The sequence below is a fragment of the Podarcis tiliguerta genome (assembly GCF_965153285.1).
Source record: "Podarcis tiliguerta genome assembly, chromosome: 6".
Lineage (NCBI taxonomy): Eukaryota > Metazoa > Chordata > Lepidosauria > Squamata > Lacertidae > Podarcis > Podarcis tiliguerta.
The window spans coordinates 74666729-74692583 of record NC_139539.1 but is presented as its reverse complement, the minus strand read 5'-3'; the positions used below and the strand labels follow the sequence as shown (position 1 = coordinate 74692583).

General features: G+C 41.1%; 3 protein-coding genes across 13 annotated transcripts in view; 2 read left to right on the top strand and 1 right to left on the bottom strand.

Annotated features, from left to right (window-relative positions):
* The window catches only part of LRRC39 (leucine rich repeat containing 39), a 14452-nt gene extending 10358 nt beyond the window's left edge, over positions 1 to 4094 (top strand). For all 5 annotated transcript variants that reach the window (XM_083445051.1, XM_083445048.1, XM_083445049.1 and 2 more), the window contains 2 exons: positions 8 to 147; positions 886 to 4094. In XM_083445051.1, coding sequence (XP_083301177.1) covers positions 8 to 147; positions 886 to 935 — 190 coding nt within the window. In that variant the 3' untranslated portion in view covers positions 936 to 4094. The remainder of the gene's footprint in view (positions 1 to 7; positions 148 to 885) is intronic.
* On the bottom strand, positions 703 to 8882 carry TRMT13 (tRNA methyltransferase 13 homolog; the record flags this gene model as incomplete). 4 transcript variants are annotated; one of them, XM_083444964.1, is made up of 11 exons in its annotated part: positions 703 to 1370; positions 1688 to 2099; positions 2764 to 2838; positions 3924 to 3990; positions 4272 to 4439; positions 5175 to 5281; positions 5696 to 5765; positions 6489 to 6551; positions 6995 to 7061; positions 7153 to 7199; positions 8865 to 8882. In XM_083444964.1, 5 exons carry the CDS (start codon positions 4419 to 4421, stop codon positions 1175 to 1177), a joined length of 900 nt encoding a protein of 299 aa, XP_083301090.1. In that variant the 3' UTR covers positions 703 to 1174. The 4 variants fall into 4 exon arrangements, with proteins under 4 accessions (XP_083301090.1, XP_083301087.1, XP_083301088.1 ...); XM_083444961.1 differs by lacking the exon at positions 8865 to 8882 and adding an exon at positions 8197 to 8340 and having other exon boundaries at positions 5696 to 5768; XM_083444962.1 differs by lacking the exon at positions 8865 to 8882 and adding an exon at positions 8197 to 8340.
* On the top strand, positions 8381 to 25855 carry SASS6 (SAS-6 centriolar assembly protein). Of its 4 annotated transcripts, XR_014512325.1 has the most exons (18): positions 8381 to 8514; positions 11292 to 11352; positions 12492 to 12571; positions 12974 to 13078; positions 14717 to 14888; positions 15654 to 15731; positions 16858 to 16977; positions 17059 to 17250; positions 17463 to 17657; positions 18208 to 18297; positions 18386 to 18565; positions 19105 to 19186; positions 20366 to 20487; positions 20809 to 20934; positions 21434 to 21531; positions 23838 to 23932; positions 24039 to 25550; positions 25585 to 25855. XR_014512325.1 is itself a non-coding variant. In XM_083444909.1 (17 exons), exons 1-17 carry the CDS (start codon positions 8444 to 8446, stop codon positions 24125 to 24127), a joined length of 1953 nt encoding a protein of 650 aa, XP_083301035.1. In that variant the 5' UTR covers positions 8381 to 8443; the 3' UTR covers positions 24128 to 25855. The 4 variants fall into 4 exon arrangements, 3 of the variants coding, with proteins under 3 accessions (XP_083301035.1, XP_083301034.1, XP_083301036.1); XM_083444909.1 differs by having other exon boundaries at positions 21437 to 21531; positions 24039 to 25855; XM_083444908.1 differs by having other exon boundaries at positions 24039 to 25855.

The following is a 25855-nucleotide window of genomic DNA, read 5'->3' as shown; positions in this document are numbered from 1 at the left end:
TTACTAGATTCGTCAACTTCAGAGACAATCCACTGAAGCTGGAGGTAACACTACCCCCTTGTGAGAATCCTGAAGAAGAAGAAGAACAGGAACTGTATGGCATTCAGTTCATGCAAGCATACATTCAGGAGTCACTCAGCAGAAAAGGTATCTTTATACCATTAAAATAAAAGTTATATTTGAATTCAGCGACCAAATGCTAAGAGCGTATTTTCAAGTGATGCAACTTTGTAATCTTTTACTTTCTAATCTTTATTCGTTCTCAGGGTGGAAATATACTCCTTCTTAAGATTGTTGGCGCTACTTTTAACATATAACAAAGGCATTTCTCTCTGGGCTGTCAAGACAGGCTGGGAAACACTAATATATTACTAGATTTGTCAGCATGTTTGCATGTGCTATCTAATTATTCCTGCCTCACCCCCCTGTAGCGTACGATTTTCTAAAGGTAAACAGCTATGAAAGCTCTGGTGAAAAATCACCCCTTCTAGAGGCAAATTGCAGCTTCAGAAATAAGGGTTTTCACTGCACAGGAGAAAGGGTTCAATGCTCACTCTCTGTGCAATGCAATCCCAGTTCTGATGTGGGAGCCTCTAGCTGCTATTTTAAAAGAAAAAAACATAAACATATGAAAAAGTAAACTATGTGTTACGTATAATTTAATTTACAGTCCATTGGCAGGGGAAAAAATACTCAACAGACTTCAGCTAAGTACTTTAATTCTATGCAAGCACATAATGCAAAGAGTATAAAAACTTGTTTTAAAAAAGCCTTTCAAAAAGATATGGTGAACAGATAGGATTATAAATAAGTTGCCAGCATTATTTTTTTTAATGTAAGTTTCTTGGCATGTAGATTTCTTCCATTAAATATTTTCTCTTTCAGAAAACATGGAAGGTGGTATGCTAGCTGGTGCTGCTGTCAATGAAAAGTAAAAAAAAAAATTAAAAAATTGCCAGTCTGAGTTTTCACTGCTGCTGGAAGTTCACAAGAATATGTCTTCCAAACAAAGGCGTTCTCTCAGTGAAGAAGACTAAGTTGATGTTTCCTTTCTTCTGGTTCCAGAGGAGGCTATAAAAACCTCTAGCTATTTGGTAAGCTCTATACTGGATGTTAGAAGAGGAGGCATGTTCTGCAGACTGTGTGTCCAGTTTTTTCTAAAGTCCTCTTGCTTTTAAGCAGTTGAGGGGGTTAATGAAGACTGACATGGCACAGCTGTCAAGAGTACATTTTCTAAGGACACGCTGAGATCTGTATAGTGCTGCAACACAGCTTCATATCCTCTCTGCTGTAAATATTCGATCCGACCATGATCAATCAACAGTTTGCAAAGCTGACCTATCTGCTTTCGGTCCTCAGTGGTTAACAGCCTAAAACCAGAAGGAAAAAATATTGTTAAATACAGCAATTGTAACATCTCAAGGAATCAGGACATCAGATTTAGAGCACTGCAATACAAATGGGTGACTTAAGAATTCCTTAGAAGTCATACAGTGCCTTAAAGACCAACAAATTTACGTTTGTGGACTGGGATCTACTTTAAAATCTTGTAGGTTGCAACCAATTACAAAATACATTTTGGAAGGGAAAATAACACTCCTAATTTACATATCTGAAAGAGTATCAAATGCAGAACGTTAAAACCTTTTTATTTCAATAATCTGTTGTGCTGAAAAGGATCACGTACCCTTGTAGGCTATCCACATTGTATTCATCTTGGTCATGTTCTTCTGTCTCATTGCTTTGTTCTTCATTCTTTGTATGAGTTGCATAGCTTTTCCTCTCAGTTTCTCTCATGCCACAAGTGGCCCAGCTTGTCATCCTTTTAAAATAATTGAATTCCATCGCCCCAAGTCCTACTTTTGTGAAGAAGTCTTGGCCTACGTAATGCTTCCAGTCACATCTATGATGGCAACACAGGGCAATAACAACTCCAGCCACAGGGCTCCAGCTGTCTGCTATAGGCTTGCCATGCGATTCACCAGAATTATTAGAGGTTATGTTGGTTTCATTGCTCTTAAAGCGTTTAGGCGCAGGGCTCTCCTTCTCGCCTTCGCAGAGTTTTGCATATGTTTCAACTAAGCATCTCAAAGCAAGATCTGTGAACACAAGTATTGTTTAAACTGTGGCTGCTTCAAAGAGCAATAGAAATAATGTATAACTTGTAACATTTATGTCATCTTGGTCATGTTCTTTTGATGTCTGAACCATCTTTTCACCTGATTCCATCCACAACAGTTGGTTCGTTAACAGATGTGCCAAAGTTATGGTGCAACATTTTCAAGCTATATTCTTACTTAGCAGCCCAACCCAATAGGACTCCAACTCCCAAGTTAAGTGTAAGAAGGCTTGCAGCTTAAGAAGTACAACAATTATTTATGAAAGGGTTTGGTAAGTTCTATTAACTTGCCTTAATTACCTTATCAGTGTTTCCCAAACTTGGGTCCCCAGCTGTTTTTGGACTACAACTCTCACCATCCCTAGCGAGCAAGATAGGGATAATGGGAATTGTAGTTTGAAAACAGCTGGAGACCCAAAGTTGGGAAACAAGGCCTTACATTGTATTTTCGTGAATATTTTTAAGCAGATCCAACGTGTTCAGCTATATACCAAGGAGAGATTATGAAATACTGATACTCAGAATAAAGTCAAAGCCTGCGCCAAGTCCTGTGACCCTTTGGGCTTGTGTGATTTTAATCAGCGATAACTTCTCACTGTATAGTTCAATCACCTCTCTCTTCACCAACTAGGACAGTCTTGTACCTGTTGCCGCACCACAAACATGTTTTCCAATTCCTATCACAGGCAGCTTCTCTTTCACAAGAACGGGGACCTTATCTGAAAGAGAGAACCCCAGCCAGCATGTTTCTGACTGCTGCAGACACACACGTGCATCAAGCAATCAGAATAAAATCAAAACTGAAAATCGTATGCTTTTACATACAAATTACATGTTGGTCCAACCACAGAGCAGCCAGAGACACTGTGATGAAAGGTTTTTAAAAGAAAGATTACCAAAAAAAAAAAAAAAAAGCACAGTAGGACATAAGAGTATCAAATCTAACAACATAAGTAAATAAAATCAAAAGCCCATCTCACAAGCTCTTTTGAAGCCAGCTCTGGGAAACCCATAAGAAATAAGGATGTGAAGGCAATAGCCCTCTTCCAATCCCAAACAATTCAAATACACATTCCTAGTCAAATGTATCAAGTTTTATACAGTGGTACCTTGGTTTTCGGACGTCTCCGTCGCTGAACGTTTCGGTTTTCGAACGCCAAAAACCCGGAAGTAAATGCTTCCGTTTTCAAATGCGCCTTGGAAGTCTAACGGCTTCCGCTGTGTGTATCTGTTGTTTTTCACAATTTTCTCTATTTAATTGGCAGACCGCTCTTTGCACCTCAGTTTTCTAACGTTTTGGAAGTTGAACGGTCTTCCAGAACAGATTGCGTTTGAAAACCGAGGTACCACTGCACTTGGATACAGTGCCTTCAAGTTTTTCAGTGCACTGCATTTGGCCACAAACAAATATTCTAAAAATAATATACAGAGGACTAATCTGAAGTTAGTTCACTGATGGTAATCCGAATGTGTAGAGTAATGCACATGAAACCGAAACACTCTGATTGATTTGTGTATCTGACCTGCTTTGTGATTATTAACACTTAAGGAATACAAATGGGGAGTGTCTAGTAATGGATTTGAAAAGTTGTATTTATATACCTACCAGTATATTAAATCTTGCCACTGAAATCCTGTTCTCTAGCTCTTGCACCACTTGTTCTCAAATCTCAGTTTAGTAGGACTGATCCTGCTTTAACTGTTTCTAAAATCACCAGGGTTTTTTCTGCACTGTCTTTCACAGAGTTCATAAAGAATGATTACTGTCAAACTGAAGCATATGTTAAATGAATGAGCAACTTACTTAAACACAAATGCTGGATATCGACTTGAAGCCTTTCAAAGCAATTTTTTCTATGCTTACCATCTACCTGTGAAAAAACAACAAGAAAGTTTTATGAAGTAATTGCCTCCTAAAAAAGCTACTTGGCAAATTCCAGTTATATTTCACAAATGAAATAAAAAATGTTCAGTAACATTGTTCCTGCTGCAATGTTGTTATTGGCAAGGCTTTAAACAGACAAGTTTCAATTTGGCCTTACTTTTTTATTGATAAACTTATTTTTTGTAAAAAAAACCAAACCAGAAACAAAAAACCCTTGAGTTGGCTTCCCCTGGGGGGTGGGTTATAAGGCTTGTAATATTGCCTTACCTTGAACCTAGTAGTTGCTCTTTCAACAAGAAGAAAATGCACATCTTTAGAATCTTGTAAGGCTATATCCACCCAGTGGGACAGCTTTCCTCGTCCCGCTCCAAATTCAACAAAACAGTTGCCAGGTTCAAGCAAATGTAGTCTTTCCATGTTACCTAATATAGAAGCCTATAGATGTCGAAAGATTATTTATCAGCCCAGCAAAATCAATTCTCTCTAATATCATCAATGTAACAATCAGAAGAATTTTCCATAGCACCTACTAAAATGCTACTTCTGATTTTGTTATTTTGAGCATATTCTGATAATTCCAGGCCGGGGGGGTGGGTCATCTATGTGGCACCCACAGGCACATGCACCCACAGAGGCCCTTCCTGCCATCCACATAGACCCCTCTTCTTGCTGAAATTAGGCTTGAAAGCTGTGTAGACAACAGAACAGGTTGTGGTGTGTGTGTTGCACCCACAACAGTTCCTTTGCTTTGCAAATGCATACCCACAGACCAAAAAGGTTGGTGAAACTGTAGCCAAACCTATTTTTGATTGCTGCTTACCTAATATATGAGCATTTTCTTTTGGCATCTACTTTTTAAAGAATTTCACGGATTCATTTCATGTCCAAACTCAGCACAAACAAATGTGAATGAAAGCTCCATAAAGCACATAACATGCATACACACACACACACACACACACACACACACACACACATATACACACACACACACACACACACACACACACACATATATATCTGTAATTGCTAACACTTCCAAGACGTTTCCAGGTAATGCTGCCAGTGCTTAACCCGACATCTTAAGAAAAAACTGTAGAGTCTACAAATCAACCAGAAACTTAAAAGAAAGTTTTGCTAAAGTCATTATTTACCACTAAGAGTACTCACCTGTTGTTTCAAATGCTTAAAAGCCACATCTCCATTTTGGGGGTCATTCAAGGCCTCTTGTAAAGCTTGGTGAGAGAGGATTTGGTCCTTAAGTACGTAATTTATACCTGAAGAGGAAAAGCATTATTATCCCTTGCCTGAGTTTCAACTGAGGCAGTCACAAAGAACCTCCTTCCAGGTAAATACTTCTTGTAGACGCAAGGATAATGGATGGCATGATGGGGCTCTGTAACTCCCAACCTCGACAGGTAGTGCCACTGCTGCTTATGGAGAGGGGGAAAGAGGAAACATGGGCCCAACTCATTTATGCAGCACATCCTGCACCCGTCAATGCAGTTGCACCATAGCAATGCCCCCACCTCCTTGCCCCTCCATCTCTCCTTGCCCCTCCATCTCCCAAGGGTAATGTAAGCCGAGGTGCTACTGTATTCAAAAAACATTAGGCTTTCACCATTAGGATTATTTCTACTCTATTTCCTCAACACCCGACGTAATCTATTATAAAAATAAAACAGACTCACAGTTACTTGCTCTTCTTAGCTTTCTAATTAAGTCCTCCAACTCTTCTTTAGACAGCGCAGAAATGGGTACCTGCTGAAGGGTACACAAATTGAATGCAGAAGCGATAATGGTGCAATTCTCCCAGCCTGTCTACACATTCTAATTGAAGTGAATGGAAAGCCTTGAGGAGGAGAGCTTGATGTTTCTCACTGTACCTAGTAAATGTGAACGCACATCTAGAAACTTGGTTGTCCGGGCAACTGTCAGTTACATCCTACCTGGTGCTCTTTTTTTATATGCCGTATATATAGCTGTTTATGGTATCATTGGATCCTGCTTGGTGTGATTCATAAGCACCTGTAGTCCAGTCCTACATGCATCTACATGGAAGTACCGGTAAACTCCAATGATTTTAGTGGGATATATTTCTGAGCAAAAACACATAGGATTAGGCTTTTTCATCAGAGCCAGCCACAGCAACAATGGATGAAGAAGATAATGGCACATATAAGAAGATGGATGCAGTCATCTGAAGAAAGGCCCTTTGGGTGTGGTGCCTCAAATGATCAGCAGCATATGATTCTGTCCAAAACCAAAGAAACAGCTTTTTCTATACTGAGGTTTAAGATACGGGTCAGCTAAGATCAATGTTTAAACCCCTTGGATTGTCTTCTAGGCTAATAAATCTTGCTGCAGAACCATGACTGACACACAAGGAAATGTGCACTTACAAGAGGCAGTATCCTTGCACCAGAGAACATATTGCAACTATCATTTGCAACAAACATCATACATTAAAATTTAATCATTCACCTGCTCTTCTGGCAACTCTGTCGTATCTTTCAGTCCTGCATTAATATCTTGAGAATAGTAGACCTTAATTAAATCATGGAACAAATATCATGTTAAAATCTAATTATGGCAGGACAACATACAATTACTTTTTCAGTATGTTTATATGGTTTTACCTAGCCTTTCATTAAAAGGTTCGCTGAAAGAGTTCCTTCTCCATCCCCTTTCCATTTTTCTTTTGATGCCATTCTTCTTATTCCCCTGTTTTAAACTTTAGTGGCCACCTCTTTAGAGGAGCCTGCCTTAGACTTTTATATCCATAGTTTTAAGAGAACCCAGTACTCCATAAACCATGTCTGCATAACTGTCATAAAAACAGCACCCAAACAAATCCACATAGATTTTATCTCACTGGAGAACCACCAGAAGGAAGAATGGCAGTAACATCACTGCAGAAGGCAGTTTTGCTTAAGAGACACCATTAAAAACCCCGTTTAATTCATTCAAACCATTAGATGTACACTCACAGGCTTTGGCTTCTCTCTTGAATTACACTTTTTCAAGTGTTTTTGCAGCTGATCTTCATATACAGTACTAAAAGCAGAAACAGAAAGAAAACTAACAGCACTGTTCACTGTTCTCAAAACAAAAAGTTAGCGTGCAAACATCTATTAAGCATGCTTACTGTTTCGGATCCAAAGGGCATGGAATTCTTTTCCTGCCATTTTCTTCCTGGGTGGCAAAAAAAGGTTTAACTTTAAAACTGTGTGTTTACTTTAGCAGTCAATGGATTGTATTGTTATATGTTATACAGAGAGTGGCCCCAGTGAGATCAGTGGACTTGACCATGTCCTCTAAACTGCATTTAGCAATCCGCTACGGAATACAAAATCAAAACTGGCTTTCATAGAATGGGGTGTGCAGTTTGCACTCAAACCCTTAAAACATTACCTGGAAACAAGTTTTACTTAAAAGCATGTGTAAAAGAGAAAGCTTTTTTTATTTTATGACCTGATGTTTCAGGCTGCTGTCCTATATACACAATAACCTGGCAGCAAGTCCCATCGAAGTCAATGGGTCTTACTTTTGGGTAAAATGCCATCATAGAATTATAGAACTGTAGAGTTGGAAGGAACCCTGAGGGTCATCTAGTCCAACCCCCTGTAATGCGGGGAAGCTTTTGCCCAACCCCAACACACAACCGAGATTAAGAGTCTCCTGCTTTCCCAATTGAGTAAAGGATTGCATTGCACAGAATTTCAGATTTCAGTTTCCAGTTTTATAGGGTGTGGTTTTTTCCTCCTGGGAATGATACACTGCCCACAAGTCGTCCACTATAAATATTAATTTAAAGAACTAAGCATATGTGTGTGTTGCATCAGATGAAGACTTCATCCAGCATGGAAATAAACGAAGCCACGAGGAATCTGCAACAACTGAATATGCGGTGGATCTGTCGCAACATACCACCGTGCCTCTGAGCACGTGCAAAGCGCATTTCCTCGTTTCTGGAAGGAAGGGTGTTCTTATTGACGGCGTGGTTTTTATTTTGGTCATTTGATGGTGGGGTTTTTTTTTGGAGGGGTTGTCATTGTTTATTAGAACGAAAGCGAACTAGCTATTTGCCAATCTCTCCCTCTGCCTCCACGTCGCCTGGTGAGAAACGAGCTCCAGCTGCGGCCATTTCTCTCTCTCTTTCCTCCCCGCCCTCCGCCTCCAAAGCGACTACCTCACGGCCTCCGTGCTCGCCGCAGAAGCGCTTGCCCCGGGCCGGCACCATTTTGCAGAAGCGCCTTTTCCGCGCCACGAAATAGGCGCAGCGGCCCGGCTGAGGGGAGACCGGCGCGTCGGCGGCAGCAGCCTCCGCCGCCATCTTGCCTCCTCCTCCTCCTCCGCCTGCGCCGCTCGTCCCCGAGAGGCCTCCTTCCCTCTTTTCTCCGCCCCGCGGGAGGCCGGCGCCAAACTCAAAGCGCAAGATGGCGGCCGCCGAGAGCCTGTTCAGTCAGTTGGTGCCGGTGCAGGCCAAGTGCCAGGGCTGCGAGGAGAGGTGAGCGGCGAGGCGCGGCTTCCCCACAAAGGGAGACGTTTTCCGTGTCTCCCCTCACAATGGCCTACGGGGGGGGGGGCTTTCTTCTCCCCACTCCCTCCATTGCTTGAAGGGCCGCCCTATCCCCGTCGCAGCAGGCGGGCGGTTGGCTCGTCCCCTGGCGGGACCCGGGGAGGCGGAGGGGCCCTTGAGGTGGGGTGTGGGGGCAAAACCGGCTGCTTGCCCCCCACTTCTCCAGCGCAAGACCCTCGGACCTAACATGCTCCGGCTTTCTGTAGTCTGGCCGCTTTTGAGGGGGTTTATCAAGTTGGGGGGGGGGGGCTTTTTCAGAGACTGGTCGTAACACGAACTCTGGCGGGCTGTGAAGACGCGTGTCACGCTTTTCAAACAACCCCCTTTCGAGGTTGCAGATAAATGTCGTGCGTTGCGGGTGTTAAAGCGCTGCGAGGCTCGGGAGCAACGGACTCGGGAACCTGCGTGTGTTTGTGGTCCAACTGAGTTCAGTGGGGAGGAGGAGCCAGGCGCCGCACCTGAGCCTTAGGGGTCTTTTGCCCGAGTTCATCCCCTTCCCAGCATGTTGGCGCCATCATTTTGTGTGTGTGTGTGTGTGTGTGTGTTGTGTCGGATTTACGTATAAGCTAAACAAGCTATAGCTCAGGGCCCCACTCTCTTGGGGGTCCCCAAAAAATTAAAGGAAAAAAAACCTGGGTGTACATTTCCAGAATAGAAGATAAAAAACAAATAAAATAAAACCTACATATAGCAACAACAGTGTAGGCGCCTATGATGTAAGTAATGGGCCCCACCTGCTAGCCTGCTCCCTAAAATATCACTGGTTTGCCCATTTCTAGTATCAATTGCTTTGATAAAGTACATATTTTGTTTTGCGCAAATGGCTTTAGATATCTATTAGGTCCATAAATTTGTTGTTGTTTAGTCGTGTCCGACTCTTCGTGACCCCATGGACCAGGTCCGTAAATTACCATATAGCATATATTCAACACAAGAAACAGCGACAATTTGTTGTTGACAAAGGACAGCTGGACATATAAAGGGCCCCATTACAGTACTTTCAGTAGCTTAGGGTCTCATCAAACCTAAATCAGTCTGTGTGTGTGTGTGTGTGTATGCAAATGCATGCAAAGGTAACCATGAGCATATAGACTGGCACCTTTTAACAGGGTTGTGAGCATGGGCATAGCCAGGATTTGTTTTTTTTTGGGGGGGGGGGTTAGGACACCCCCCACCTGTCATCATCCTCTGTCTAGCAGATGGGGAATGAAACCGTCCAGACAACAGTTGTTTTAAATTACTTCATTTCGACCCCGAGTTCTCACAAAAATCTGTCAAAATCTTTCGATGCTTTCTACTTTTAGTTAAGTATTTTTTATTGACTTGTAAATAGAATATGTACGTTTCCGAGCGCAATGCAAAGTGCTGGGTGCTGACCTTTAAAGCCCTAAGCGACCTCGGCCCAGTGTACCTGAAGGAGCATCTCCACCCACATCGTTCAGCCCAGACACTGAGGTCCAGCTCCGAGGGCCTTTCAAACTTGAGTACACCTGCATTTGAACTTGGTGGAGCGCAAAATTTGAGCCATGCTTGCTTGCTTGCTTAAAAGTAAGTCCCGTTGCAATTCTAAAAAGCTATTGCTAGGAAGCAAGTCCTGTTCGATACAGTAAGACTTAAGTTCCAAGGAAACATACATAGTAAAAATCACACTGTTACTGAGTCATTAAGTGCAGGAAGCCCATAATTTTTAAGAATGCTGTGAGCAACTTGGTGCAAACTATTTTTTGAATAGATAGCGCTCCTCTCCCCCCCCCCCCTTTTGGCCTATATTATATGGAATCAGTATTTTGTTACAGCGTTTTAGAATTAAAAACGGGATAATGCACTAATCAATTTAGATTTTAGAATGAATTGCACACAACAAGCATGACTTAGTAAGTTTCTGTTTATTTCTCATTTGTGCTGCAAATTGTCTATACAAATGGAATTTGTAACAATGCTGTAGTGTGGAGTGCTTGTGTTCAGGATTCTTGTCAGCCTTGTCATTTTCCAGGATACAGTGGTACCATGGTTTAAGAACAGATTAGTTTATGAACAACTTGGATTAAGAACTCTGCAAACCCAGAAGTAGGTGTTTTGGTTTGTGAACTTTGCCTTGGAAGCAGAACATGTTCCGCTTTCTGCTGAGTGTGTTCCATTTGTAAATTGAGTCCCCGCAACTATGGGAAAACACACCTTGCTTTAAGAACGCTTTGGTTTAAGAACGGACTTCCGGAACGGATTAAGTTAGTAAACCAAGGTACCACTCCTCACCGTCACTGCTGCCGCAACAGTTGCTCGGCATCTTGTGCTCACTGATCATGCACAATCTGCATTGGGCTGTTTTGAGTCATCCCCCCCCCCCCCCCGCATCGCTATTGGAAATGATATGTAGCCTGCTAATAACTTGTACTGTTTTGGCTTCATAAGGATCCACACTCAATGAGTGGGCTTGTTGTTATTAGCTAAACAATGGGTGGTATGAAACTAAGGTTCACTTAGAGTAAACCCATTGAAAGTAACAAAAATGACTGTAAAGTCCATTAATTTCAATGTGTGTACTGTAAGTAAAACTTGGTTGCATAGCACTCCATATTAGTGGATTGGTTTTAGGATTAGTGATATGTGTATAAATGAATGGTTTAGATAGCAATTTTACCTGAAGTACAAAATATTTCATTTAGTAAAATGAAGAATAAAGATGGAATCACATGTCTGTTTTGCAGGCGAATAAACGTTCGTGTGAATATTGAGCTGCAATCAACAACAAATCCCATTCATAGAAAGGTTTGTACTTTGCTTGTCATGTGTTGGTTTTGCTTCTTCATATGATCATGTTTACTAACACAAAGTAGGCTCATCGATAAAACAGCTAGCACCAAACAGATTTGATTCCATGAACAGTAGCCTTGTAAGAAGTAATAGATTTCTGGGGATTAGTATTCTTTCCCCCTGCCCCCAAACACACACTGTGTTTCCTGAGACATTTCCTAAGTATAAACAATGCCTTAAAGGCTGGGGCATGGACAATGGACAGGGATGATGTAGTTCAACAATATATGGAGGTCCACAAGTCCCCATCCTTCTTGTAGGCACTGCTGTACAGTTTCTTGTGGAACATTATGAATAAGCATTGTTTTTGGGGTTAATATTTCTATGTTATTGTGCTGTGGTATCATCTGTTGTATAGATGCATTCAACAGTTACAAGATGCATGGGTAACACTAAGGCATGGTTTGTTTGAATGTCCAAGCCTAGCAGAGTACCCATGGATTGTTTTCTACTTTGTTACTACTTTGAGCTGGTTTGCATGTAATGCTAAGCTGAACAATGGTTTAGGATGAACAAGCAGACTGCTGGAGATTGGATTGTGCGCACTTTGTTCCTCCTGCTGTCCTCTTCCTTCTGTCAGTTAAGCCATGGTTTTGCTTAGCATGTAATCTAAACTCAGCCTTGTTATTTGTCTTTCTCCAGACAAATTATGAGTGGTAACCCAGGTTTGTTACTAGGTTTGCAGCTCATCTTGTGACAGCCAAGAAAAAGGCCTTTTTGTTGTGGTACCCTGCCAGTGAAACAGTCTCCCTTGAGATAAGGCAAACACCTACTCTTGGTTAGCAGTGGTTGCTAAAAACATACTACTACTTCAGGTTTTTGCCTACCATTAATATCAGCATATTGATTTTATCTTAACTTTTTTTTGTTCCTGAATTTATTGATTTTATTGTATTTTTAGTGTTTGATTGTGAACCACCTTGAGATTTTTTTCTTAATCAAAGGGGATATGGAAGTATTTAAATAAATTGAAAACAATCCATAGTTAAAACAAACTGTTACATATAGTGCAGTGTGCAGACAAAGCCACTGAATGCGTGACTCCGAAAGAATTGTGAAGCTGTAATAAATTTCTCCAAACTATTGTCTTCTAGGATTTAGTTGTTCGTCTAACTGAGGATTCTGACCCCTTCTTTCTATACAATCTTGTTATTTCTGAGGAAGATTTTCAAAGGTAAGTTACCAAGTTCTGATTAGAAAATGCTTAAGATAAAAGTTTGAGTAGCTGCGTTTTAGCTAATGATTATTATGAACATTGTTCCTATGTACCTAATGACTTGCATATCTCAGAAGGAAAAAAGAGATTACAGCTAAACATCAAGAATAACTTTCTGACACTAAGAGCTGTTTGACAGTGGAACAGACTCCCACAAGACCTGTTGGACTCTCCTTCCTTGGAGGTTTTTAAGCAGAGGTTGGATGGTCATCTGCCATGTATGATCTAATTAAGATTCCTGTATTGCTGGGTGTTGGACCAGATAACACTCAAGGTCCTTTCCAACTCTACAATTCTATGATTTTAGTAACAAATAGTCAATAGGAATACATATTTATTATACTTTTTCTTTTTATATAGTTTAAAACTCCAGCAGAGCCTTCTGGTAGATTTTTCTGCTTTTCCTCAGCGATTTATAGACCTCCTTCAACATTGTATCCAAGAACAAAACAAAGACATCCCAAGGTTAGTAACGCTTAAGCAGTAGTCTATGTTTTCATTAAAACAAGTAATACAAACAACAAAAGTAGGATTCAAGGAGACTGATTGTGTCTAAATCACTTATTTATTTTATTAACACTATTTGAAATCTCATGTTCGGTAACAACAAAAATGGGCGATGCAAAACCTATGGGCAGAATTCAGCTAATGGAAGCCTGCACAAGTGGGCTTGCCCACTCTCCTGTCCCCATGCCCTCTCCCAAATTGACATGGGGAGGGGGCAGGAGATCTGCTAGAACAGGGAGCTGGAGGAGGAGAGAGCTGACTGTCCCATTGTTCCGAGCTCAATTCAAAGTGTTGGTACTGACCTTTAAAGCCCTAAACGGCCTCGGGCCAGTATACCTGAAGGAGCGTCTCCACCTCCATCGTTCTGCCCAGACACTGAGGTCCAGCGCCGAAGGCCTTCTGGTGGGTCTGTCACTGCGAGAAGCGAAGTTATAGGGAACCAGGCAGAGGGCCTTCTCAGTAGTGGCGCCTGTCTTGTGGAACGCCCTCCCATCAGATGTCAAAGAAATAAACAACTACGACATTTTGATATGGGATGTGGGTGGCACTGTGGTCTAAACCACTGAGCCTAGGGTTTGCCAATTGGAAGGTCAGCGTTTCGAATCCCCGCAACGGGGTGAGCTCCCATTGTTCGTTCCCAGCACCTGCCCACCTAGCAGTTCAAAAGGACGTCAAGTGCAAGTAGATAAATAGGTACTGCTCCGGCGGGAAGGTAAATGGCGTTTCTGTGTGCTGCTCTGGTTTGCCAGAAGCGGCTCAGTCATGCTGGCCACATGACCCGGAAAAACTGTCTGCAGACAAACGCCAGCTCCTTTGGCCTGTAAAGTGAGATGAGCGCCGCAACCCCAGAGTCGTCCATGACTGGACTTAACGGTCAGGGGTCCCTTTACCTTGTGACATTTAGAAGTCATCTGAAGGCAGCCATGTTTAGGGAAGATTTTAATGACTGATGTTTTAATGTATTTTTAATCTTTTGCTGGAAGCCGCCCGGAGTGGCTGGGGAAACCCAGCCAGATGAGTGATGTAGAAATAAATTATTATTAGGCAAGGAGAAATGTTTGTGCTGTGAGAGCAATCTGCTTAGCTCTGTGTTGAATTATTCCATATAAATCTATCAATTATATTTTGCTTTGACTTGACTCTAGGAGTGCTAGTTGGGGTTGTTGACACCCTTTAAGTGGAGAACACATACCTCTTGCTGCAATAGAGTTAGAGGCCAAGTACAAACTCTGCCCAGTCCATCTAATACTCTGTTATAGTGCAGTGTGCCTCCCCCCCCCCCAGCTGCTTCCTTATTCCATTTCCTTTGCCTTTTCATGAGCTACTTCCAAAAGATTGTTGCTGGCTTTTTAAATAAGGCTTGCAGACTGCTTAGGAAAAGGTTGTTGCACCTGCATTGATCCACACTGCTACCAGTGGGCAGAGGAAGTAGCCAGTATTTGTAATGATCGGTGGATTAACACAATGATGGGATGGCAGTGGAATTGGAAGAGTTATTTCCTTTGTACCTGCGTACCCTTCCATAAGGATATGTGTGTCGTGTGCTGAGAGACCCAGCTAGCAAGTCATTTTTAATGTGTTCTTATTCTTTTTTAGGTTTTTGCTGCACCTGGTTTCATCGGGCCCTAATTTAGATCACACTCCTGCTTTTTTAAACGTGGTCGAGACAAACCCATTTAAACACCTCACACACTTATCACTGAAATTCCTACCCGGAAATGATGCAGAAATCAAGAAGTTTCTGGCAACCTGTTTGAAATGCGTTAAGGTAAAACTAAGATTTCAGTTGTATGTTTTGGGTTTCATTTTCGGATCTTTCGGCATAGCAACTAGCTTGGGTCACTTTGTCTAAATGAGGAAGCAAAATAAAAGTTGTGGGGTGTGTCCTGCTGTGTGGTGTGGCATACTCTGCTTTTCTTTTCGTGACAGTGGTGTAACAAGGCCACCTTCACATAAGTTTTTTATATTTTACAATTGAAAGTTCACACATCATATTAAACCAATGTTGAAATAAAGTACGGTTTAATGTGAAATTGCAGGTGCTCCTGCTGCACTGCCAGGAACAAGTTACGTTCTGGCTTATCGTCATCTGGTATGGGTTTTGGTTTGTTTCTCTCCAGCCAAACTATGAATTGAATCCAAGGTTTGTTCTTGGCTTACCACTCATGATTTGTTTGAGGGAAAGAAGCCTCAGGCCTGTGTTTGTTTCCTTGTAGCGCAGCGGAATAAAAGCAAAGCACTTGTGAATTCAGCAGTGTGCACCAACATGCTGTTCATTCACATTAAACCATACTTCATTTTAACTATGGTTTAATGTGATATGCAAATGAGGCCAGTGCATCTTTCAGAATTAGGCCTATGGAAAAGCACCTAATAATTAAGTAGCCCAACTCCTGTAACAGGAGTGAGTTTGTATCTGATGTGCTGAACAGCAGTGCAGTCCTACGCATGAGAATGTTTAGGATTGTAGGTTTAATGATTTCAAGAACTGGAAAGGGTTGCATTGACCGACAAAGCTGTCAACTGTACCTAGGAAGAAAAATTGCTGCTGGAACAGAAACTTAGAAAAACAGACGAGGACCTTACAAGACAGCTGAACTATGCCCAGCAGGTAAGAGCAGAATTCCACTGTGGGTCAATTGGTAGAAAATTAATGTTTAAAAAATCCACCCTGTGTTGGGTTGTGTACAATGTTATCTGTGTGTGAGCAAAACTTCCACTGTAAGCACTGGGGCATCACCTTCCTCTAGTTGAGATTCCTGCTTTGGACTATATGACCCTCTGCAATTCTCTTATTCTTTACGCTCCCCCCTGCATGTCCTTAAAATGACAACCCCTCTGGAACAGATTTTTGGAGTACGTTGGGGGGCTGCAGAGAGGATAGGAACCCATTGCACAAATCAAAGTCTGCTTGAGCAGTGTTTGACTCTTCCTATTATTTAATTACTGTATTGTGTTTACTTAATGATCTTTTTGTACCTGACCCTATAGAGAGAGAAAGTCTGACAGATCCTTACCCCAAGGGGCACTCAAATCAAAGTCAGACATAGCAAAACAACAGAGGGAAGGGAGGAAATGGAGGTGTGGGCAGGGCAGGGAAAGAACATGCAATTCAATTTGTTGCACTAAGGTGTCGGGGCTAAGAGAATGAGCCCAAAGGCTCCCCATGAAATTGTGTTTTGAGGGGTGGGAGTAACAGAAAATGAAGATTATTGTCTCTATTTTATTGAATTCATTGTATAAATACTGTGTCTAAATTTAGGATCTGTGATATGCCTTCTTGCTGAGAATTCAGTACAGGAGGAGAGGAAATGATTTAAGAATAGCTGCATTAGATGGCCGAAGAGTTCTCTGGCTCCTTGAAGTGTAACAAACTTATTGCAGCTTGTGCTAAAATAGGCAAAAGCCTGTTTCATCAGATGCATGGGAGGTTAAGGGTAGGCTCAGCTGTAAAAGCTCATATTACACTTAAGTTTTAGTGTTTAAGGTGCTATAGGTTTCTGTAAAAACAGAACTATGTGTGTCTATATAATGATGTAAAGTGCAAAGCAATTACTTTTTTTCTGGGATAGCTATGATGTGGGAAATGTTCTGTAGGCTAGTCTTTGCAGAGGGATGTGTTTGTAATAGGATAACCTGCCTGTAACCATTTTATAAAGCACTGGCACAATATTGATTAAAACCCTTCAATTACATGCAAGTTGACCATCTTACTATTTTTATTTTCTCATATTTAGAGCTTGTCGGAAAAGAGCAGGGAATTGGACAAGCTGAGAAATGAATTGGCATCCAAAACAGCATCTCTAACCAACAAATATACCCAGGAACTGACAAATGAGAAGGAGAAAGCTCTGCAGGTGTGTAAAGAGAAGCCTATATACGTCTAGCAGAATCCTTATGCCTTTAGTAGTTGCTCAAGTAATTGCTTTTCCTTGCAGGCACAAGCACAATATCAACAACAGAATGAGCAACAGAAAAGGGACCTGGAAAGCTTGCATCAGAAAACAGTGCAGCAGCTGCAGAATAGGCTGAAGGAATTGGAAAATGTCAACAAGGAGCTAATGGAAAGGAGATACAAAGGCGATTCGACAGTCAGAGAACTTAAAGCGAAATTGTCTGGCATAGAAGATGTAAGTAATATTCACCTATTAAGATCTACGTTGGGAGACAATTTGATAGTTTCCAGTCACTCATACAAATATACTAAATATTGCCAGTTGTGTATTGAAAACAAGTTTTTTTGTTTTGTTTTTATAGAATATGTTTAACTTCTGTCAAGCATGAATTTTTGCCAGCAACATTTTTGTTAAAATGCTTGTAAAATATTTCTTCAACCACATAGGAATGCCAGAGAGCAAACCAGGAAGTTCTGTCTCTACGTCGAGAGAATGCTACCCTAGATGCTGAATGCCATGAAAAGGAAAAACTAGTAAATCAGCTGCAGACTCGAGTTGCTGTTTTAGAACAGGAGGTCAAAAGCAAGGAGGATCTGGTTACTAGGGCAAAAGAAGTATCGGATGCAACACATGAGCAAAAGGTTCTTAATTTTACTTTCTAGAATACAGCAGTACTTTAACTCATGGAGAATTGCATGCTGAAATGAAAGAACATGAGCTACAATCCGAAAAGCTGCTTATCGGTGCATAGCAGGGGTTCCTCATGCCCAATCTACTTTACTTCCTATTTGATACAACATAAGTGTTCTGCTCCTCAATATTCCCTTGAAATTCCTTTGAAGTTTTAAAAATAGTGTGCTGTGTTACATGGGACATTCCCATTAGAGAAACAAATCCAAAAGCTGCTGGGCACACAAAGTTCTCTGGATTATGGCTATATTTAGAAAATGTAGGCAATACTACAATGTATTGACTTTTTAAAAAGTTATATATTTCACCATGCTTGTAGTCACTATAGTAATATAAAATAAGCATTTTTGGATGTGATGGGCTTTTCAGAAATTGCTAGCATTTTACATTACAGAATAGGAATTTCAGAGCTAGTGTTCTTGTTACTTTATGCAGCTGATCCATGTGAATATTTCTTGGCAAAACAAAACCTCCCTAATACAATATATGCTCTATTAAAAGGTAAACCTGGAAAAAAATATAGAAAAGAAACAAATTCAAATAGGAAATCTGGAAACAACGCTAAAGTCACTATCATCTGAACTCCTTAAGGTTTGTTCAAAACATGTTATTATCCTTCTTGATGATGATTATTTGACTTCAGGTGTTCTTAAATTAAAATTATGCGGTTGTTTATTAGGCCAATGAGATAATAAAGAAATTGCAAGGCGATGTAAAGACTCTAATGAGCAAACTGAAGCTGAAGAATACAGTAACAATTCAGCAAGAAAAACTCCTGGCTGAAAAAGAAGAAAAACTGCAGAAAGAACAAAAGGATCTACAGGAAGCAGAAAGTTCTCTCCGAGCAAAAGAGCAAGAGGTAACTTAAGGGTCAGGTTTCTATCCAGTAAGTGTTTTTTTTTAAAAAAAGATGCTTAACTTTAAACTCATGCTATGTCAGTTCATGCTAGGTCTCTGCCTTGAATCATTTTGCATAATCCCTGTACATATGATTGACAGACCAATTCTATGGTGTCGTGGAAATACCGTCAGTATGAGCTTTTCAATAGACTAAATACACTTTGCTTTTAAAGTAAGTTTTGGCGTTGCCGATTAAACTGCTATGGACTGATAGTGTTAAAACATAGGTAGGCAAACTAAGGCCTGGGGGTCGGATCTGGCCCAATCGCCTTCTAAATCCGGCCTGCGGACGGTGCAGGAATCAGCATGTTTTTACATGAGTAGAATATGTCCTTTTATTTAAAATGCATCTCTGGGATATTTGTGGGGCATTCGTTCATTTCTCCCCCCCCCCCCAAAAAAAACCCCAATATAGTCCAGCCCCCCACAAGGTCTGAGAGACAGTGGACCAGCCCCCTGCTGAAAAAGTTTGCTGACCCCTGTGTTAAAACATTTCAGGTGTGCAAGTTGCAGGAACAATTGGAAGCAACAGTACAGAAGCTGGAGGAAAGCAAGCATCTTCTCAAAACCAATGAAAATGGTGTGTGTATATGAGATTCTTGCATTAGCCACTAATATCTAATCCTATCAACTTTTCAGAGCCTAACAATTGAAGCTGGTTTGAGACATAATCTCACTTTCATGGGTCTACAAATTCTATGTTCTTTCTTAGATATGTGGCAGTTGATCAGCTTACTGTTAAGGAAGTGCAAGCATGTAAATATTACTGTGCAAAGACTAAGAATTCTGTTTGGCAGCTGGAACCTAAAGAAGAATTTCTGGGGCTGTCATATTCCTCCCCTTTTGTTTCCTTCTCTCTTCTGCAACTTCATTATGTAATTTAAATTTTTAATAAATAATTCCTGAATGTAATTTCCCCAATTCCCATCTATTGTGTAAGGCTTTCGCAGAGTACTGACTAGGTTTCTCAGTCTCTAAGTTAATTTATGACAAAACTGGGGCTGTGGTCCCTCACCCAAGCATGTTGAACTTGATGGACTGACTTCAGTGTATGCATTCATAAGATAGCACTGTGAATTATTTACCGTATTTTTCGCCCCATAGGGCGCACCTAGTTTTTTTTTTTGGGGGGGGGAATAAAGGGGAAAAAAATTATCCCCCCCCCCAGGTGCGGGGCTGGCGCAGGGGAAGCCCGAGCTTCCCTCAACCCCAGCCCCCAGAACAGCCTGCTATCTGCAAGCCTAGGGAGCCCGGTGGGAAGTCGCGCCAGGCTCCCTAGGGTTGCGCAGAGCTGCGCGAAGCCCAGGAATGCAGGCAGCTCTGCGCAACCCTTGGGAGACCGGTGCGACTTCCCGCCGGGCTCCCTAGGGTTGCGGAGAGGTGCATGAAGCCCAGGGCGCGCTCTTCAGCGCGCCCCAGGCTTCGTAATGCAGGCAGCTCTGCACAACCCTTGGGACACCGGTGCGAAGTCGCGCCAGTCTCCCAAGGGTTGCGCAGAGCTTCCTGAAGCCTGGAGAGCGAGAGGGGTCAGTGCACGCCGACCCTCCTCGCTCTCCAGGCTTCAGCGAAAGCCTGCATTCGCCCCATCGGACACACACACATTTCCCCTTCATTTTTGGAGAGGAAAAAGTGCGTCCTATAGGGCGAAAAATACGGTATGTATGGCTGTCCAGCAGTATACTGAGCTATGGTTTAGATTTAAAACAGCAGATAAAAGTCCTGAAAAGTGAAATACTTGGTGCACATTTTTTCTTTGTAGTCATCACATGGCTAAACAAGCAGCTGAATGAAATTCAGATGACGAGGAAGCAAGAAGTGTCAGGAACATCTACTAGTCCTAGTGGTACCACTCCCAGAACTGGCATTTCACCTCACAGTATGGTAATAGTAATGTCCTTATGAATTTTTGTATGGTCCTTCTGGTCCTTTCCTTCTCCTATAGTGTTAACTTCTACACATACTGGGAGAGAAGGAAGTGCTTATACCCAATATCCACTACCATTAAGATACAAACAGAGGAATTTGTTTTCAAATGGAAAGAGTACAGTACAAATTATGAAGTACTATATAAATTATTAGTATAGTTTAATTTTGGATGTGTTTGCTTTTAAAGACAAAAAAGGGGAAAGGTATGAAAGGAGCTTTGGAACTAATAGTGTGCTGTTGTTGCTCTGGCTTTATAATTTTAATTTTCTTTTGCAGGTTGATAGCAGAATTCCATTTTTGAACTCGGGACTAGGCTATCCCATCTCTCCTTTGCTGCCTTTTCAAAGTTTCCCAGATACAGTGGCTGTCAAAAGCATCAACCAGCAAACTTCAGGACAAAAGGCAGGCACCCAAATATATAATTTTATATTCTATTGCATCTTTCCACGTTAGCATTATAAGCTGCTGCACACCCAGAATACAGGCTTTAAGAATACGTGTAACAAGGACTGAGCTGCAAGTTCTCATATGGAGAAACTGCTACCTGTGGCAGCAGAACTAAAACAAATATTTTTTAATGAACAAAAAAATTACCCTGTCACTGTTTTGGCAAACCTCATCCCTCAGGAACAAGTCTTTCCCCTCTTAAGTTGTTGAAATCTCTTAGCCTCTCCTTTTTGCAGGTATATAAAGTGAAATTAATTTTCACAACTGCCCTCCTTTATAATTTCAACAAAATACTGGGAGTGTGGAAGCCTAAGGTTTATCCCTTGGTGGCTTAAATTAAGTTTTAGTATTGTGCGTATGAACCAGATTTTAGTAAGTCTTCTTGGCATTCTTTAATGTATAATTAAAGCCTAGAAATGGAAATGTGAGTGTGTGAAAAATTTTCTGTTTCCAGCAGGTTCAGTTCAATGTGCAACCTCAAGAGATTAACAGATGTTCGGATTCGCAGCCAGGAATTCCTCTGATGACGAATCACCCAACAAATAAAGAGAAGTGAGTGCTTGTGCTTTTAGTTGAGGAGTGGTCCATCGGTGGCCCTGGCCTAATTATGTATGGGTGGAGGTTGCCAGAAGAGAGGAAAGGGGTGCCAAAATAGATGGCACAAAGTCCTTTGGCAAGAGTGATTGTCCCTCTGCTGGCAGTCTGCAGGATGTGGGGAGAGAAAAGGGTGGCAAGAAGGAAGGAAGCAGGTATCTACATCCTGAATGTGTCTCCCATCATATTATCCCTGAAGGAATGTAGCCTTTGACTGAAAAAGGATCCTCAGGCATGTTTTAGATGACCCATTGTAAAAAAAATGAAAGTATTCTCCTGCCCACACCCCAAGAGTAACAGCAGCAGTATTATTTTTTAATTTTGAGTGGGAGGAATGTGCACAAGCGACCCTTGAGATAAATCTCTTGGGATTTTATACACAGGTATGCCTGATCTTTTTCATCAGATTCCTTTTCATGGAGAAGCTATTCGGTATGACTGAACCCATTTATGATAACTATCAAAATACCGTCCATAACAGAGTGACAGAGACTAAAGGGCAACGTGGCGATGCATTGCTCTGTTTTCCTCTGGCCACACTGGGCATATCAAAAGTGGCAGGATCCAGAAAGTGAATCCAGAGAAGATGCAAAAGTATTTTGTGATGCTACTTGAATCTAAAGTATAGGTGAAACTGCATACATGCAGTCATTTCGATATGCATACTTTTAAATTATCAGCTGAATCCCTTGTGGAATTGTCTGACTTCCCTTAAAGATGTATAGCTGCTTTATGCGGAATTAATACTACGTTATGTGAATCATTGATCTACTTACTATGTCTGGCACTGGCTCTCCATCAGATGCCTTTACTATTAGCTGCTACCTAATCCCTTTAAGTGGAAATACCCGGGAACTGAACCAGGGATTTTCTGCATGGAAAGCATATGCTCTAGCAGTGAGCAATATGACTCTTCCCAGCTGTAGCCCCTCCCTGACAATGGGCTTGATCTGAATAGAACCCAAAAGCTGCTGCCAGACCTTGGACACTATTACATGAGCACTGTTCCACAGCATTTGATGTTTACATACATTCATTCGAAATCAGATGGGTTTATGAAGCAATTCTATATCCTCCCACCACGCTGATGAAGAATTCTGTGAAACAGTAGTCAATATCCGGAAGCGCTGTTCACTGTTGGACATCATATTTGCTGAATACACAAAGCTTCACAGCTTACCTTTCATCGTACAAAGTCTGGTACCTCGCTTCATTTAAAGATTTTCAGAGACTTGAGACTAAAGATTTCATTTTGTACTTGTTATGATTTGAAGGAATTCTATATTGTTTATTGCGTATGTACATGGTCGTGTTGCCTAGACCTTGGACGCTGGCTGGGGAGTCCCAGGTTCAAATCTCCACTCGGCCAAGCTTACTGGGTGACCTTGGGCTAGTCAGTCTATCACAGCCTAATCTACCTCACTGGGCTGTTTTGTTATGGTAGATAAAACATAGAAGAGCCATGTACCTTATCTTTAGTTCCTTGGTGGAAAGGCAAGATACAAATACAGTGGTGCCTCGCAAGACGAAAAGAATCTGTTCCGCGAGTCTCTTCGTCTTGCGGTTTTTTTCGTCTTGCAAAGCAAGCCCATTAGCGGATTAGCGCTATTAGCGGTTTAGCGGCTATTAAAGGCTTAAGGGATTAGCGGATTAGTTGCTAAAAGGCTATTAGCGGCTATTAAAGGCTTAAGAGATTAGCGGATTAGCTGCTAAAAGGCTATTAGCGGCTTAGATCAGCTGTTAAGCGGCTTAGCAAACAGCTGTTAAGCGGCTTAGGGGCTTGGGGAAAAGGGGAGGGAGGGGAAAAAACCCCAGGAATTGCAAGGCATTTTCGTCTTGCGAAGCAAGCCCATAGCAAATTCGTCCTGCGAAGCACCTCCAAAACGGAAAACCCTTTCGTCTAGCGGGTTTTCCGTCTTGCGAGGCATTCGTCTTGCGGGGCACCACTGTAATACTACTTTGACTAAGGCAGTCCGAAACAGGCTACATGTCTGAGTGTTCCTGAAGCAATGTCTAACTTGTGGCCCTCAATATGTTGTTGGGACTCCCATTAGCACCAGCCAGCAGGTTGGACTACAACTCTGACAGTCCCCAACACCATCTGGAGAGTTTGACTTCTTCTAAAGGAAGCAGTATTTTAGGAGACCATAAAATGTATTATTTGAAGATCTTATGAATCCCCAGCTTGGTGAACTTAGAAACATTCTTTGAGTGTGGCAAACTGAAATGGTTTCTTCTTATTAAGTATCTTCCTTCTGATTTAGTGGTGAAAACATGGGATTGGAAGCAAAATATTTGAAGAAAAGAGAAGACAGCATTCCTTTACGAAGGCTCAGCCAAAACACATCTCACAACACAGGTGGGCAAGCATGCATGTGCATTAAACTTAAAATGGGAGAAGTTGCTCTAAAACTTTTTGAAATCTTCTGAAGCTGTTCATTTAAGATTCTTTTCCCCATTATTAGGACACCTGAAGTCAACTGCCTTGATAAAAACTCAAATACCAGCCAAATCTGCAGCACCTTCCAGACCCTCTGCTTACTTCCCTGGATAGTGGACAACGTATTTGCCATGGTAAAAAAGTTTATCAGCAGTTGCAATTCTTTTTATGATTATCTCCCCTGTAAAGTGTTAACATAAACTCATTTAGTAAGCAATGAAATATCTGAGAGATCACAAGAGCTAGTCATTTGGTCTGCTTACATTGTAATGTGAATTCCAGAAATTTCCTAACAAGACTTCCAACATTGTAAGGACCCAAATGAGTGATTGAGCAATTTTGTATCAATTATTATCAAAGTGCACTGACAGGAAGAAAGGTTTGCAATTTCTCTCCCAGGCTGAATTCTCTGCGCTACATGTTTCTTGGATATGGACCTCAGAGGTAAAAACTCAGCTTTGAAGCCTTGGAGCCTTTTCTTTATTTTAAAGCTTGTCAAAGTTACTATGCACTTCAGCTGTGACTCTTCAAGTCATCGCTACCACATCCTAATTACATTTAAATTAAATTTTTACCAAGGATGAGCTCATCCATTCATTCTTTGCAACACTTTGGAGGCTTTCAGAAGTGCAAAAATGTCCTACTTACCATGTTAAACTAAATTACCTTAATATTGATTGTCTGTTGCTTACTTGACCAGATGGTGGCACTCTACATAAACGTTTTGAACCTTTCCTAACTTTACAGGGAGAAAAGTAAATAAGCTCCTCCAGGTTTATTTTGCAATCTTGCAAATTTATTTTTCATTGCTCCTAAATATAAGTAATTTGGTAGTGTTCCACTAATTTCAGTGGGACATTGAGCAGTGCAAAAATCCACCAAGATTCCTAATAGTAAGCCAGTGTGTCTAGTTCTTAGCAGGATTCAGGAGGCATTACTTGATGTTGTTGAATACCAAATGCAGCAGTTTAAATTAGATTTGCCAGGTGAGTTCAGCCTTACAGCAAACTCATATTTTCATTTAATTTTGAAATATATCAACTTTTTATCTTAATGGTCTGTAGTATATCAGAGTACCTTTAACATTCTAAGTAACTGTTCAACATTTGAACCACAACAAAGGATAATTTTCCTGCTTTTCAAATTATTTTAAACGTAAGATGTCAGTTTTTAAGTTGTAAAATGTTGCCGTCAATGTATAGTGGCATGATTTAAGAAGTCTTATATAACATAAAACTGGTGCATACCTATAACAAACAACTTTTGTAAAATTAATGAAAATCAGCAATCCTTCAAAATGATTTTGAGGCCTTTACATTGCTACTGCAATCAGTTAAGATATATAAGCACTATTCTGATTCTCCCAAAAGCTATGGAATTTCAGAATACTTGATGGTGGGTGATTAATGCCCAGTGCAAGACCTATTAATCTCAGTGCGTTGTGATTACACTTCTCTATTCTAAATAGAAGCAGTGTAAGATTTTTGCAAAGCATTTTTTTTATCAGTCTCACTGATTTATATTGGGAACTCTACATGTGTGATTTCAAAATTGAAGTGTCATTTCTTTAGCTATTAGCAGCCATGATATTCAAGTCTCTTAAAGGTGGTTAGTATAGTAGGTTGTTACCCACTTATGAGTGGCTTGCTTTTTTAGCACATGGGCTTTTTGTATATTGTTACAGGTGTGTAAATACAAATTATTTGAACATGTATGGCAGAATCATTCCTTGCAGTGTAAAATTTGTACATTTGTCTTTTAATCAGAATGCATGTTCACATGTATCTAAATGCTCGTTTCAGTAAATTTTCAAATAAAATGAAACAAATATTGCTGGTGGAA

What these genes read in the sequence shown, in the direction of transcription:
- SASS6 (XM_083444908.1), top strand. Translation starts at nt 8,444, where the DNA reads ATGGCGGCCGCCGAGAGCCTGTTCAGTCAGTTGGTGCCGGTGCAGGCC. An exon ending in CAAAACAAAGACATCCCAAG is followed by an intron (nt 13,079 to 14,716) that starts GTTAGTAACGCT and finishes ATTCTTTTTTAG; the next exon opens with GTTTTTGCTGCACCTGGTTT. An exon ending in AGCTGAACTATGCCCAGCAG is followed by an intron (nt 15,732 to 16,857) that starts GTAAGAGCAGAA and finishes TCTCATATTTAG; the next exon opens with AGCTTGTCGGAAAAGAGCAG.